This window comes from Arvicola amphibius, chromosome 3 (assembly GCF_903992535.2).
Source record: "Arvicola amphibius chromosome 3, mArvAmp1.2, whole genome shotgun sequence".
NCBI classification, from domain to species: domain Eukaryota; kingdom Metazoa; phylum Chordata; class Mammalia; order Rodentia; family Cricetidae; genus Arvicola; species Arvicola amphibius.
The window spans coordinates 122385382-122400666 of record NC_052049.1 but is presented as its reverse complement, the minus strand read 5'-3'; the positions used below and the strand labels follow the sequence as shown (position 1 = coordinate 122400666).

Below are 15285 nucleotides of genomic sequence, written 5' to 3'. Positions count from 1 at the left end.
GGACGCAGCCAAGAAAGGCAGGCTCCTCCACGTGGCCACAGTGTGAAGAAAGTTTGCAATTCTAATGGGAACATGCAGCTTGCCTTTGTTAAAAACAAAACAAAATTAAAAAACAAAACAAATTTAAAGATACGCAAGGCCAACCACCTGCAACCGCCTAACTGAAACTTAAGTCTCCCCGCCCCCCCCCCAACTTAACTTTAAACATAAATACCAAGTACTCTGTCCTTGGCAGCAACAGACGATGAAATTAAACAAAGCAGTTGAAAGCAATTATAGATAAACCAGCTTAAAGGGCTTCTGGCTTTCAAAGAGAGTTCGTGGCTGTGTGTGGTGGTACACACCTGTAATCCCAGTATGTGGGGGTGGAAGTTAAAAGATAAGCAAGGTGAGTTCCAGGACAGCATAGGGGGAAAACACACACACACAGATAGAGAGAGAGAGAGAGAGAGAGAGAGAGAGAGAGAGAGAGAGAGAGAGAGAGACATATAGAGAGATGGATGGACACTAAAAAAGTCAGAATACTTTTTTATGTTTCAAAACTACGATTGAGACTCGGTGCAGTTTTGGGGGGTATAAAGTCTCTTAGCTTGTCAACTGTTTTTCATATTCATAATAAGATCATTTCATATTTATATTAATTTTAATTTGATCTGATGGAGCTGGCCTGAGCCTTAACAGAGCAACTCCCGGGGTCTGGGTCCCTGCTGGTGCCAAATCCCAGCCCTGTAAGGAAATCATGAGACCCAGGCATTAGATGTTTGTCAGCTCAAGGAAGCCTCTCCTTGCCATCTTCTGCAAGCCCAGGTGGGGGGAGGTGGGGGATGGGTAGGATGGGGATCAGCGGCTCTTGTCATTCTTTCTGCTCGGGATCCTCAAGGGCCCAGATGAATCCTTCTCCTTCTGAACTAATGACGTCACTGCAGAGGGCTGTTAGCTTACTCAGCTCCTCACTGGTAGGGACTGCTTGTCCAATCCAAGGTGTCCCATGACCAGGATTGGAATAGCAGTGTGTTATCCTAGGAACTCAGGAAAGACATGCTCATCCCCTTACATCATGCCTTCTTTCCTGGCAGGGACATTGGTGGTACTGGGGCTCAGGAAGTCACACCCAAAGCATGGTTTTCTTTACCAAAATTGAGTACATTATTTCTCTATGAATGGCAGGGTCTTGGTCTAATGCCCAGGCTGGTCTTAAATTCACAATCGTCCTGTCTCAGCCTCCAGGTGCTGTGCCACCATGCCGGCTTGAGTGCTCAGAAGCAGGAGAATTTAGACGCTGCCTCCGAACTAAGACTTCTCTAACCGGAAGTAACACTGAAAGGGAACTAGTATAGGAAGAAGATAAAGCAGTTATTTTAATTGCATTCCATGTGTTTAAAATCTCAGTGGCAGAACATTTGCTGGTGTGTGCAAGGCCCGGTTCAAGCCCAAGTTCTAGGACAACACAATTTCTCCCCACACTTAAAAAACCTACAGGGTCCTTGACTTTGAGACACCAAGAAGCTCAATAATCGGGGGCCTTCTCTGGCATGGAAAGAAGAAAAAAGTAATTTGAGTAGAAATGGCAAAAAGTTCCAAAATGAACGTAAACTATAAATTTATATATCCAACATGATTAATAAACACCAAATATAAAAATCATGGAGAACACCAAGGTGAGTCATAATAAATAAATAAATTCCTTAAAACAGGCAATGAACTCTTAAAGCAAGATGGAGGGAAAGGACATAAGGAGGAGCAAGCTGAAGATAATTTCTCATGGGAACACACAAGTGCGAGTCCACTGGGGGTCACCTCACTAGAGACCGAAAGAAAACCGTTTTCCTGTGCTCCGTTTTGTTTTTTATTTTGTTGTTATTGTTGTTGTTGCTGCTGTGCTGGGGACTGAATCCAAGTCCTGTACACGTGTGTGTGCGTGCACACATACACATGAGCCCCACACAGATTTCACCCTAGAATTCTTACTTAGAGCAGTTTTGTAAAATGAAGAAGGAACTGTTAAGAAAAACAATATAAGACAGAAACATATCTACTTAAAGAACATCGCCCTCCTTGATTGCCCAGGTCCATAAAATGGTTCTGTCATTGCAGCTGTGATGCCTTCAGTACCAGGGACTAAATTGAGGGCTCTGCACACGCTAGTGATTATTCTGCCACCAGCTCCATGCCTCTGAGCACCTCTCTTCCTGGTGGTCCCCATCCCCATCACATGACTAAAAGATATCCTTTCAAAGATTTTCTCATTCAGAGATTTTGATACCGATGTCTTCAAAAGGGAGAAGGTATTTTTTTTTCCTTCTAATGAGTAAGATTCTAGACTGTACCCATCGCCTGCTGAGTTACTGAAAACAGGCAAACAAGCAAGCAAGCTCCACAAGTGTTTTGTAGCTCGGCTCAACATTGTAAGCGCGGGGCACAGTTCTCCATAGCTTGCTCCTAGTCCTCTACAGTTCTTTGCTAGAGCCAAGGAAGAGCTCCCAAACTTCTCAACAGTTTGACAAACACATGAAACTTTCTGAGTGGCAAATGAAGAGGTTACTGTATTACATTCAGAACAAACTTCACAAATTGCATCTTGAATGTTCTTCAGCTGGTCTTTTTGTTTTATCTCTGCCTTTCAGGAAAGAAAATTGTGTCCTGAACTTTAGTTAAACTAGAAGCAAATTATATCTATTTAAGACAGAGCTGTTAAAACTCAAAGATCTACATAAAAGCAACTAATGAGCTTGAAAGAAATTGCTCTTTTTGTGGAAGAATTACAACCTAAAAGCTTCAGCTTGTTTCACACAACGTGACCTTTAGTCCGCCGATAAAATGCATGTAAATTAAGCTTGAATGTCAACTAGATTTAGCCAGGGATTCTTTTTTGATTGTGGTGGTGGGAGGGGAAAGGGGGAATGGGGCATGAGGAATGTAGAAGGAAAATATGTCTTAGACTTAATTTTTTTTTAAACCATTTAAGTGTATTCTTTCGATGAGTTGTTTTAGCGACTCCCACCTTGGCAACCAACCATATCCTGGGGTGCACAAGACCCCCAAAAAAGAAGTTGTTCTCACCGGGCGGTGGTGGTGTATGCCTTTAATCCCAGCAGAGGCAGATGGGTCTCTTGAGTTTGAGGCCAGCCTGGTCTACAAGAGGTAGTTCCAGGACAGGCTCCACAGCTACAGAGAAACCCTGTCTCAAAGAACCAAAAACAAACAAACAAACAAAGGAGCTGTTCTCGTTTTTCAGAAGTACCTTTTGCTCTGTCCTCTCCTCGGGAAGGCAAGAATTTTTTTGTTGTTGTTGTTGTTTTGCTTTTTGAATGACACTAATAGGAATCAGTGGAAGTTAACAAGACTTTCAGAAGTTCCTGCCTATGCTGTGCCATACAGAAGTGTGGGGAGCCAGGAAGCTCTGTACTTTGATAAAGTCTGTCTTGCTGCCACATGAAAGTTAACTATGACTTGCTATTTGTTTATTTGCTTATTTTCGGTGGTGCTGAGTATGGACCCAGGGCCCTGTGCCTGCTAGGCACACACTCTGCCACCTAGTTACACCACCTAGTTACATTACCTAGTTACACCACCTAGTTACACCACCTAGTTACACCACCTAGTTACATCACCTAGTTACACCACCTAGTTACACCACCTAGTTACATCACCTAGTTACACCACCTAGTTACACCACCTAGTTACATCACCTAGTTACACCACCTAGTTACACCACCTAGTTACATCACCGTCTCTTGTTTTGTTGTCACTGGCACCGAGAGTTAGGATATCTTGATGGCAGTCTAAGCTTCTGAAGGCCACACAGTTTCCCAAAGTAGCAGCTGATTAAAACACAGCAGCGAACAAACTCCTGGAATTGCTGAAGGAATTTGAGAGCAAACAGTGAGCTTGAAGCAAGAGGGCTCACAATTGCATAACACTATGGCTGGTTTTCAATCTCCCGCCTCCCAGCTGTTGTGTTGAAGCAATGTGATAGCGTTTGGAAGTAGCAGGAGCAGAGCAGTGGACACGAAGGTAATGAGGACCCAAAAGCAAAGCCATCAAGAGTGCGGTTAATGTCCTGTAAAGTTAAAATGGGTGTTTTGTTCCAGAAAGAATCCCACTATGTAGCCCTAGCTGTCTTAGAATTCTCTACGTAGATCAGGCTGGTCTCGAACTCACAGTGTTCTGCCTCCTGAGTGATGGGGTTAAAGGTATGTGCATCATCACATCTAGCAGGAATAGAAAATGAGGCCTCGGAAAGCTTCTTCTTCTTCTTTGGAGGATGTCACCTAGGCACTGGATTATTCTACTAGACCCTAAGTATGCTTTCACGTACAACCTCGGCCTCCCCACTGCTTGGGGCTGTGAGAAGTAAATTTCTGTTGCTTAAAAGCAACCCAGTGTCTGGTGTTTTGTCACAGGAGTCTCAACAGACTAAGACAGTGCCTCTTTTTTACTTGCTGTGGTCCTGGGAATTGAATTGAACATAGGGCTTTGCACATGTGTGGCATGAGCTCTAAGATTTAGAAATAGCAGCAATGACTACTTACTGAAGGCCTGACTGTGACAGCAGGTTCTGTTCTTATCTTAGCTTCAAAATTCCCAGAAACCCCATGAGATGGGCATTAGAGATGAAGGAGCTGGGTCTTGGAGAAGTCAAAGATGCCCAAGTCCACCTGGCTGCCCAGCCAAGAGTCCATTTGACTTCCACATTTGCTGTGGTCAATCCTATATACTTCAGGGACCATTCAGGTATATAATTTGGATGGGGCCCTAGTAGTGAAAGAAACATGCTGTATTGCTCAAATTAAGGGCAGGTACATGGGGGCTGAAGTCATAGCCAGGAGTCTAAGTCCATCACAGAGAGATCCTGGAACAATGTCACTGGGAGGATCTATGGGTTGAGAACCTGCCCACAAAGACTCCTCTGTCCAGCACTCTCTGCCTGTGACGTAGTGCACTGTGTGGTTCCAGATGGGCTCATCTGTGAGCATTTTAAAAAGTTTATGTGGGTTTGAATCCAAGACAAAAAAAATCCATTCATTCTCAGCATGATCACAGTGACGGTTAAGGAAAGGCAGGGGTATAGCGGGGTAAAGGTGAGAACAGGTGATCCTGAAGACACGGTTCTGATCTGGGGCAGGGCTCAGCAGGCTTTCTCTTATTGCCTCTGCCACTCTGGCTGGGAAGAGACTAGACCAACCCTGAGGTAGGCTTCGTTAACTTCATTTTAGTAGCTCTGTGGGAACAGGTCCACATGGTTTCCTGCCACTCATTTGGTCGGCCCCAGATGTCCAGTCCTGACCCACTATTTCTTCCATGTGTAAAGGATCAGGGCCACTTTGTACAGCTGTCCCACAGGTGCTGACAGCAGACCTCCTGCCACCAAACCCACAGATGCTCGAGTTTCTTTGGCACAGCATTTGCATATAAGATGTGTATAACCTTCTACATACTTGAGACCATGTCTAGGTGACTAGGGACAAGAAAAAAAATCTACACACATTTAAATCAGAAATAATGGTTTTTAGCCAGGTATGGTGACACATGCTTATAATACTAGCTCTTCAGAGGCAGAAGCAGGTCGATCATGAAGTTCAAGGTTAAGTTGGAAACCAGCTTTGTTACAGAAGACCTGTCCCAAAGAAGAAATAACCAGAGCTGGGGAGATGGTTCAGCACCTATAAAAAGCTGAACATAGTGGTGTGCCTGTAATCCCGGCATGGTGTGGATACAGCATGTATACACACATAGACTGGATGTAGCAGTGTGCCTGTAATCCCAGCATAGTGTGGAGCAGTGGAGGTAAAAAGATCCCTGAGGCTTGCTGGTCAGCCCATTTAGTCAAAACAACAAACTTCTGGCTCAGGGAGAGACCCTGTCTTAAAAGGGACGGGGAGTGGGGAGTGGCAGAGAAATGTACCTGACAGCCTCCTCTGGCTTCCACAGATGTGTTTACGCATTTACACACCTATGTGCATGCAATACATACACAAGTACACACATTCATGCAGACACACAATGCACTGGAGAACAACTGAGGTGGGGGGGAGCACATCCTTGATTATTTTTAATGTGTGGTGGATTGAATCTGAAGATGTGGAGTTAGTGGATATCTAAGAGTCAAGTGTACCGACATGAAGTGTTTTCTTAGTGTGTACGCAAAGTCGGGTGCTCGTGAAGAAGAGTCTGAACTGGTGTGAAGGGATCAGCTCTCTCCTGTCTTCCTCAACATGCCAGCATTGCCTGAGACACAGCCAGATTTCTGGGGGTATTCAAAGTGCCAAGCCCACCAGACAAGATCCTAGCAGAGATGAAATTTCAAGTTCCCACTCCACCATTACCACCTAGGACGACTTCTGACATCTGAATACCCACGTAGTGCCAGGTGTGCCCTGGAACTCCAAGCACAAGTGAGCTCATGATGCCACAAGAATACAGAAATCTACCTCCCAAGTCTGCAAATGGCTTTCCATTTGTCTACTCTCTCTTTTGTGCCCGTCTGTAAGAGACTAATCTCCTATCAGGGTTCATTTCATAGGACAGGTGCTCCTGAGGTACCTGCCACCCCCTCTAACTGAACAGGACAGAATTTGAAGAGGGTTTACATTTGGGGTTAGTGAGTGGTTAGGTTCTGGTTCAATCTTAGCTGCTCTTGATCTGGGAAGCCAGTAGCTTGGCTTAGCCCACAGGCTCCCACTCCAGAGTGTGGCCACACCCTCACAGTGGTTCTTGCATTCAGGGAACAATGCTGATTTAGCAGCTTGGGTTTACCAACCCCAGCACTTCTCCAGGGATGGCAGTATGCACGGGGTCAGCAGACTTCAGGAAAGCTATACAGGAGAAGCGTTAGGCTCCAGGGAGTCTGACACTTTCTGATGCCCTCTGTGGGAACCTGCAGATACCCCCCCCCACTCTCTCTCTCTCTCTCTCTCTCTCTCTCTCTCTCTCTCTCTCTCACACACACACACACACACACACACACACAAATAAAAATATGCCTTGGTATGTGCATCAGGAAAGTCCTCTGGGTCTAGTACCATGTTCTTGGACTGCTCAGCTTTCAGAACTATGAGTCTAATTAACTTCTGATATCTACAAACTGTCTGATACCAGGGTGTTTTGTTTTGTTTTGTTTTGTTTTTTTTGTTATAGTAGCAGATCAAGTAGAAATACAACTCAAACCAAACAAGATGCCAAAAATCACTTCTACCTCAACCATAACAGCAATCATATTAGTGGTTACTCCGAAGTGTTCAGAGTCAGGCTCGCAAATAACAAGTTTGCAACCGAGCTAAATAAAACGAGTTTGTTCAAATCCACGAGTGTTACACATTCCCGGCTGGATGTCCTAAGATGGCCTCAAAGCAATGTGAATGCTGTTTAGTCAAAACTGTGCCAAGCAACTAATTTCTTTCTTTCTTCTTTTTTCCTCTCTGATGCCAATATTTAAAAGCTGAGATATTTCTTATGAAAAGTCAGATGCTTTTACTTCCTCTGGGAAAAAAAAAACTAAGAGTAGACTCTGGTTCCTGTGTGGCTATCATCAGTGAGGACATATGCTGTATGCGTGTGAATGTGCTCCCCAGCGTCACGTATTGGAAACCTAACCTTCAAATCCATATGTTACGTGTGTTTCAGTGTAGGGTCTTCAGGAGGGGATTGGGCTTAAATGAAATAATGAGGGGAGATGTCCAGTGACTGCATTAGAGAGAGGGGGGAAGAAGAGAGAGAGAGAGAGAGAGCTGATAAACTTGTGTGGGCCTTGAGGTGTTCTGCCGTGGTATGTGCATCAGGAAAGTCCTCTGGGTCGAGTACCATGTTCTTGGACTGCTCAGCTTTCAGAACTATGAGTCTAATTAACTTCTGATATCTACAAACTGTCTGATACCAGGGTTTTTTTTTTGTTGTTGTTGTTATAGTAGCAGAAAATGAACTAAGAACCCCAGGTTGTCAGGGCTCCTGCTAGGCTCAGGGTTAGCAGCCCTGTCACCTGTGGTAGAAGGGCCATTCTAAGTCACATTAGGAAGAGAATAATTTTGCTGGGTGGTGGTGGCCTACTCCTTTAATCCCAGTACTTTGGAGGCAAAGACAGGCGGATCTCTGTGAGTTTGAGGCCAGCCTAGTCTACAAAGAAAAGTCTAGGTTAGTCACGGCTACACAGAGAAACCATTTCAAAAAAATGAAAAACCAAAACAAACAAAAACCCCAGAGTAATTCAGTTAAGACCTCAAAAACAATGAGCTAAATAATAATAATAATAATAATAATAATAATAATAATAATAATCAGTGAAAAGATTATGCCTCCCCTCTACAGCTGTTTTTGATTTTGTTTTGTTTTGTTTCTATTTATTTTACTTTCTTAGGCACAATACATACTCTCCCCCACCTTATTTTCTTCACTGTGAATGTATCCTGGGGATTAGTGCAAGCACACAGAAGAAGATCCACATTCTTTTTCTCACTGCTTCCCCGTGGTGTAGGATCAGTTACTTGACTTACATAAGTGGGACTAATTGATCACAACCTTCACAGCCTTTTGATCTGCCTTTTGATCTGGCAGCTTCCTATCTGTTGGCTAGTGCTCCCAGTGCTGGACGGTACTGGACTCTGGAGGGAGAAGTCGTGAGTCACTTGTCTTACCCAGCACTAGACCTGTGTGCTTCAGTATTGACCTGCCAGGCCGGATGAGCCCACTGGTGCAACAGCGCCCTGAGTGCCATGGGATGACCAACTTCCTTTTCATTGAATTTGAGACCTGCTCCAGAAAAGGGGATTCTTGCCTAATATTTTAAACTTGGCCAGAAGCCCGTGACTAACCTGCTACTGCTTGTTTTGTTAACTGCACATGTCAAACTGCCTTCTATTTTGTTTCATATCCATAGTTTAGTATTGCTTTCAGTCCTGGTCAGATAAGTTTCTTTTTTTAAATAAAAAAATTTATATGTATAGGTATTTTTCTGTGTATATGTCTGTGTATCATGTACATATAGTGCCTACTCATAGAGTCCAGAAAAGGTCATTGGATCCCCTGGACCCAGAGTTACAGACAGTTGTGAGCTACCCTGTGGGTGTTGGGAATAAAATCTTTTTTTTTTTTTTTTTTTTTTTTTTGTTTTTCAAGACAGAGTTTCTCTGCAGCTTTAAAGCCTGTCCTGGAACTAGCTCTTGTAGACCAGGCTGGTCTCGAACTCACAGAGATCCGCCTGCCTCTGCCTCCTGAGTGCTGGGATTAAAGGCGTGTGCCACCACCGCCCGGCTGGGAATAGAATCTTGATCCTCTGGAAGTAGAGTCTGTGCATTTATCCACTGAGCCATTTCTCTAGCCCCAGAGAAGTTTCTTTCTGCAGTGGATGGCAGGTGATCAAAAAACTCCTAATTGTTCAAAGTCTTGAGAATAAGTGATATTTGAGTGTTCAGGCCTAAAAGGGACATAGATATCGATCTCATCAAGGCTCAGAGAACATGGAAGAAGAGGGAAGGGGAAGAAAGCAAGAGACAGAGGATGGGAAGTGTTAGGTCTCACACCAGATAAATGAAAAAAAGAAAAACAGAAAGAAAAGGAAGGCATGACCAGTGTGTGGAGGAAAAGGTTTATTATAGACATGAGGGAGAGCACAGCCAGAGGAGTCTGGAAGAGTCCAGAGTGGGGAGGGGGGCCTGTGAGGAAAAAGGGGAAGGGGCAATGAGCGAGCCAGGAGACAAAGAGATCAAAAGGTAAATGGGCATAAAAGGACTGGTATAGCCAAAATGACTGGATTATATAGGGAAGAGCAGCTGGGCTAAAGGCACCCAGCACTTGTGCTAAAGAGTTCAAGGTAGGGGGTGGGGTATGCCATCAAAGAGGATGCTGTATCAAGAAGGGACTGAGGGATGCTGCTGGGAGAACCTGGCGCTGGAGTCCTCTTTGATACGTTAAATGGTTCTGTGACTGCTGCCTTCTGGTTCTGACCAGTCCTTTGACTCAGGAGCTCTCTGCAGCTAGGGTTTACCTGCACAAGATCAGGACCAGTGGACACCGGACTCAGTGGGCTCAGAAAGAAAAACAGAAGAGGACATGAAGGGGAGGGTGAGAGGTGATGGCTGTGTCCAGGGGAGAGGTGGAATGGAGGCTTAGGTAGAAGGAATGCCCACGGAAAGTTGTTGTATATAGTATAGTAGGGTGTCAACAAATTTTCTTGGGTTTTTCGGGTATATTAATACAATCTGAGGAGAGCCCGACTTTTACGTCCCAACACATATTCAACTACTTTCGTTTATCTACTTTCCCTGGTTAATCCTAGGACAAACCAAGTTGCCTATGGTAAAAGCAGACAAAAACTGTTAGTGAGGGAAAAGCTGGTTTAGAACGTAAGAGATTCTCATTATATTTTACCTCATTAAGAAAGAATCTATGGGTTGGGCGGCAGTGGTGCACGCCTTCAATCCCAGCACTCAGGGGGCAGAGGAAGGTGGATCTCTGTGAGTTCAAGGCCAATCTGGTCTACAAATTGAGTTTCAGCACAATCAGGACTATTACACAGAGAAACCCTGTCTCAAAATACCAAATAAATAAATAAACAAATAAACAAATAAAAATTAAAAAAGATGAAAAGCAACAGAAGACAAAAGGGAATCTAATGATTTGCCTTCTAATTGCAGATTTTAAATGTATTGACGAGACGAGATGACTCAGTGTTTAAGAACACTGGTAGGTACCCTGGTTGGGTTTCCAGTACCTGGATGGTGGCTCCCGAGCTTCTGTAACTGTATTTCCAGGGGACCTGAAGCCCTCTTCTGACCTCCCAGGCATATTAAATCTTTAAAATTATAGAAAATTGAGCATAGAGCTAGGTATGATAATCCCAGTGTTCAGGGAACTGAGGCAGGTAGAGGGAGAGCTCAGGGTTGACTTACAACATGGTAAAATCCTGTCTAAAATAATCTATCAAATGCCCTTTGCAGTATCTGGAAGTTGTTTAATTATAACTGTCTTCCTTGAAAAATTACTTGGATTTACTTTTAAATGGAAAAAGTGAATTTCTCGTTAGAGAGATGCCCAGACTCTTGAATGCTTTCTGGGGTGCAGGAGTGTGCTTGATCCCAGGGCTAACAATTGCTATGGAGATATATTCTCCAGCCTTAGTGCATCGCAGGTTTTCTACCCTACTTTGAATTTTTTTTATGAACGTTCCTCTGGATGCTCTAGATTTGGGGTCAGAAAAGATAGCAGAGCAAAGCTACCAGAGCATCAGGAAAGGTAAGAAATGGAAAGTGGAGGCAGGGAAGAGCAGGTGGAGAGAGATGTGGAGAGAGGGGGTGAGGGGAGGGAGTCAGATTGATTCTACTAGGAGAGAAGACGATTACAAAAGGTTGTGAGGCAGAGAAACAACAGCCATGTACCCTACAGGAAGGGAGACAGTAGGTCAAAGCTTCCCTTCTTCCCATGGCTTCCAGACTCCTAGTCCCCTTTCTGGCCAGGTCCGAGCTCCCAGGCTTTGCCTCCTTTTCCACTCAACACTTTTCCTCTAAAACATTCACTCACTTTTAAATTTTTTAAATATGCTTGTCTGTGCCAAATTACTGGCACTTCAGTAATAATTGCTGGTTTCTTTTTTTTTTCCCCAACAAAGTCATTTAGAACTACCATCCAGAATGTGCTGGTCAGAATGCCCATGCCAAATGATGTACTTTTTGTTTTAGCCGAAAGCACAGAAACAAGCCACAAGGAGGTTCATCTTGGATAAAGAGACCATTCTGGAAGGTGTTTTGAAATGCTGACAATAACCTGCATAGAGTTTGCTTCTTTGTTCTTAGATCTCCGATGTAGAGTCTCAGAGTGAGGCCCTGGGATGGTCCATGGCTCTCACGCTCATTCCAGATCTAATGCTATAGGAAAAGGCCCAGGGGTAGGTGGGTAGATGAGTCTCCCTCCACGATTTACTTTATATTTTTTCCTTAATGCTTCTACTTGAGGTTCCAATGATGGCTTTCTAAAAAATAAATTGGTTTCTGTTCTAAGAAAAAGCAAAGAGTAAAGAAAAAAATTGTGAGGATGAGAAGTTTATTGTTCTACTAAAGAAAAGACAAGAAGGGATTCAGCAGTGAAATCGGCTCCTTTGCTTAAAGCAAGGCCTGATGGGGACTGGATGAGCTTAACCCCACTAGCTGAGCTTCTTCTGTCTGCTGGTAAGCAAGCCCTCCATCCCAGGCCACACCTCAGACTGATCTGCTTGGAATAATACCTAGGGTGGACTCTGGCATCTCTAAGTTTTCCGGTTTCTCTGCTGACTCCAGTGTTCTAGGGTCACCTTACTCCAAGTGCGGCCTTCAGACCTGCAGCACTGGCATTGGCGGGCACTTGTTAGCCATGCAGAATCTCATCCCCAGACCATCTGAACCAGAATCTGCACTGTACGGCATCCCCAAGACACTTATAGGTACCATAGAGTTGCGGTGCTCTTAGAGGGTGGCACCTGGATACTTATGTGCATGGTGAAGGGGAAAAAGAAGTTTAAAAAAAGGAAGGCCATGGCTACTGCTAGGGCATGGTGGAGGAGGTTTATTGTGGATAAAAGGGAGAGCATTATTTATTGTGGATAAAAGCCAGAGGCAGGCACAGTCTGGAGAGTCCAGAGTGGCATGACCAGACTGAGCTGGGTCATGTGAGGAGTTGGCCCCCAGAAAGAGGGGAGAGAAGCAGCTGATCAAGAAGGGTGGCCTGGGCCGAGAAACTGGCCAGGAGAGTAGAGGGGAGACCAAAATAGCCAGGTAACTGAAATGGCTGAATTATACAATGAAGAACAGCTGGGGGCAGGGCTGGAGAGTTCAGGGTAGGGGGTTGCTTATGTCAGCTGGAAGGATCCTGCCAACAGGTAGGGACTGAGGGATGCAGGGAGAACCTGGCAGCCAGCCTTGGCTTTGATATGGCTAATGTGCACCACAGTTAGCCAGATCTGAGACCTGACACAGGACAGAGTGGCAGTTTCTTAGGGGATGGCACCTGGACGCTTGCGTGAGGAGAACACTCATCAGTGAGACTGTTGCCTTCTGGTCTTGCTGCACCTCCTTCAAAATGCTCCTAGCTGCAGTTTCTGTGCTAGTCTGTAACTTCAGCAGGTGGCTGCACAGCCAGGGCCCCTGTGCTGGAAGCTGGCTCTCTGACCGACATGGCAACGAGCTCATTCTCTAGAGAATGAGCAGGCTGCAATTTGGATCCTATCCGTCTACCTTAAAAGCAGGATTAAAGAGATAAAGTGTTGGTGCTCGGGTGGATTTCTCTTTGAATTTTTTTAAAGCTCTTAAAATGCAGAGTGGAGAGCCAAGAGAATGCCCTAGAATTCCCTCGTTAGTCCTCTCAACCTCACAGAGGTTGTATTTTTTAAAGTTTTTGCTTAGGCACAGATTTTTAAATGTTTATGTGAGTAAAAAAGTGGAGCCAGAAATGGAAAGCTTGACCTTCCTCAGACTCTATATTTGAAGAGTGCAGTATCTGAAGTTTTAAAAGCATCTAGGCTCACGCATGATATTAGAAAGCTTCTCTGTCCAAGAGCAGAAGTTTTAAGGAGACTTTGCATCAAATATGTAGGATTCCAAAGTGTGGCTCATGGACGTGGAGGAATAACTGAAAAGTCTCTAATTATAAAGTGCAACGAGACCACAGCTGCTGTAGGAGAAAGGAAAGGGAACCGGGAAGGGGGATGGGATCTTGATGCACCTGCTAGAGAGCCATTGGATTCGGATCAACCAGAGTAAAACACTTGGAAACTGGAACAAACACTGGTTTTCCTTTCCTTTAAGTAATTCCCTTAGAAGGGTGTCTCCTAAATCTCAGGAAGCGAGTATGCAATAGGATAGCTAAGAAAATGCAAAGAGGCCCAGGGCTGTCCCGTGGCACATGCCTGCAGTCCTGGCAGCTAGGTGGTGGAAAGATCTGGAGTCCGAGGGCTTCTGTGGCTACACGGCCAGTTGAAGGCCATCCTGGGTTACCTGAAACTGTTTTAGAAGGAAGGAAGGAAGGAAGGGAGAGAGGGAGGGAGGGAGGGAGGGAGAAAGGAGTGAGGGTGGGAGGAAGGGAAGAAAGGTGATTTTTTAAAAAAGATTAATGCTGGAACCTTCACTGGATGTACAGAGCTGTGGCAGCAGCTCTGGCTTTCCTGTTTTCTTAGCTTGTGTGGAAAGCTGCCCACAGGCTCCACATTAAGAACCCTGGCTTTGCCCGTGCATACCCGCAGGCTAATGAATGTTCCACTACATCAATTTCTCCCATTTGACAGCTTGAGAGCCAGGAACGACTGTCAGCATCTAGGTGGGCAGTTTGGTCGCGATTTCACGGGGACGAGCCCAGGCCAGACTAAAAGCCTACCCACTAGGTTGTGCCAGGCAAAGGAATCCTCGTTGAAGAAAAGTCACTTCTTTGTTTCCCGAGACTCTGCTACAGGGAGCTGCTTCTGTGGGTCAGTTCACACCCAGAACAGTTCTGTCAAAAGTTGGGAAAGGCTCTTAATACTGCCCACGCCCTTCATTTACCTGCAGACTCAAAAGATGTCAAAAGTGAAGACTCGCCCTGCCCAGTCCTAGAAGATGAAGCGACTGATCTCAAGAGTTAAGCAGCTTGCCAGGATGACCTCCCTAGCCACATCTACACAGGGGTTCTCTCCAGGACCCTGTCCCTGGCCACGGAATCCTAGTTCCCATCACCTCCTGCTGCCCAGACCGACGGGGGCGCCACGGAGACGAACCCCTGCCTACCGGCACCATGGAGTAGGTCATCATCATCATCATATCCTGGCTCTCGGCGCGGATGTGTGGCGTAGGCTCTCCGCTGTGGCTGCGCTTGTTGCGCGCTGCGCTCGCGGAGTCCTGGGGTGATTCGGGGACCCGGCCCGTTGCTCGACTCAATTCCGCCAGAAAGGCGCGTAGGGCACTGTCTTCGCGCTGCTCCCGGCCGCGTTGAGCCTCCAGCGCCCGCAGCGCCGCGCTAAGCTCGCGCCACTGGCACAGCACAAACACGGTGCCCGCGGCATTCAGCGCCGACAGCAGCGCTATGGCCACTAGGGCTCCCCGCAAACCCCAGCCTGTAGCCCCTTGGCCCCGCTCTGCGGCACGGGTCATGCCTGCACGCTTGGCTGGCCAATGCAGGGCAGCACTGGGCCTCCTCTGTCAGTGGCAGGTTTTATAGCCTCGCGCAAGCCGTGGGCTGTTGGCAGAGCCCTGAGTCAAGCTGCCTTTAGACCCGTCTGACAAAGCGGGTTGGGGACAGTAGTAGTGGCGCCCTAGCAGCCCAGAGGGACAGGCAGGCAGCAAGGGGGTGAGCAGCCGC

General features: G+C 45.8%; 1 protein-coding gene across 1 annotated transcript in view; it reads right to left on the bottom strand.

The window, feature by feature from the left end:
* Gldn (gliomedin) overlaps window positions 1-15077 on the bottom strand; it is a 46632-nt gene extending 31555 nt beyond the window's left edge. Inside the window, 1 exon segment of the mRNA XM_038324345.1 lies at window positions 14715-15077. Within this exon segment, the coding sequence (XP_038180273.1) occupies window positions 14715-15077 (363 nt within the window).
* Between the last annotated feature and the right edge of the window lie 208 nt (window positions 15078-15285).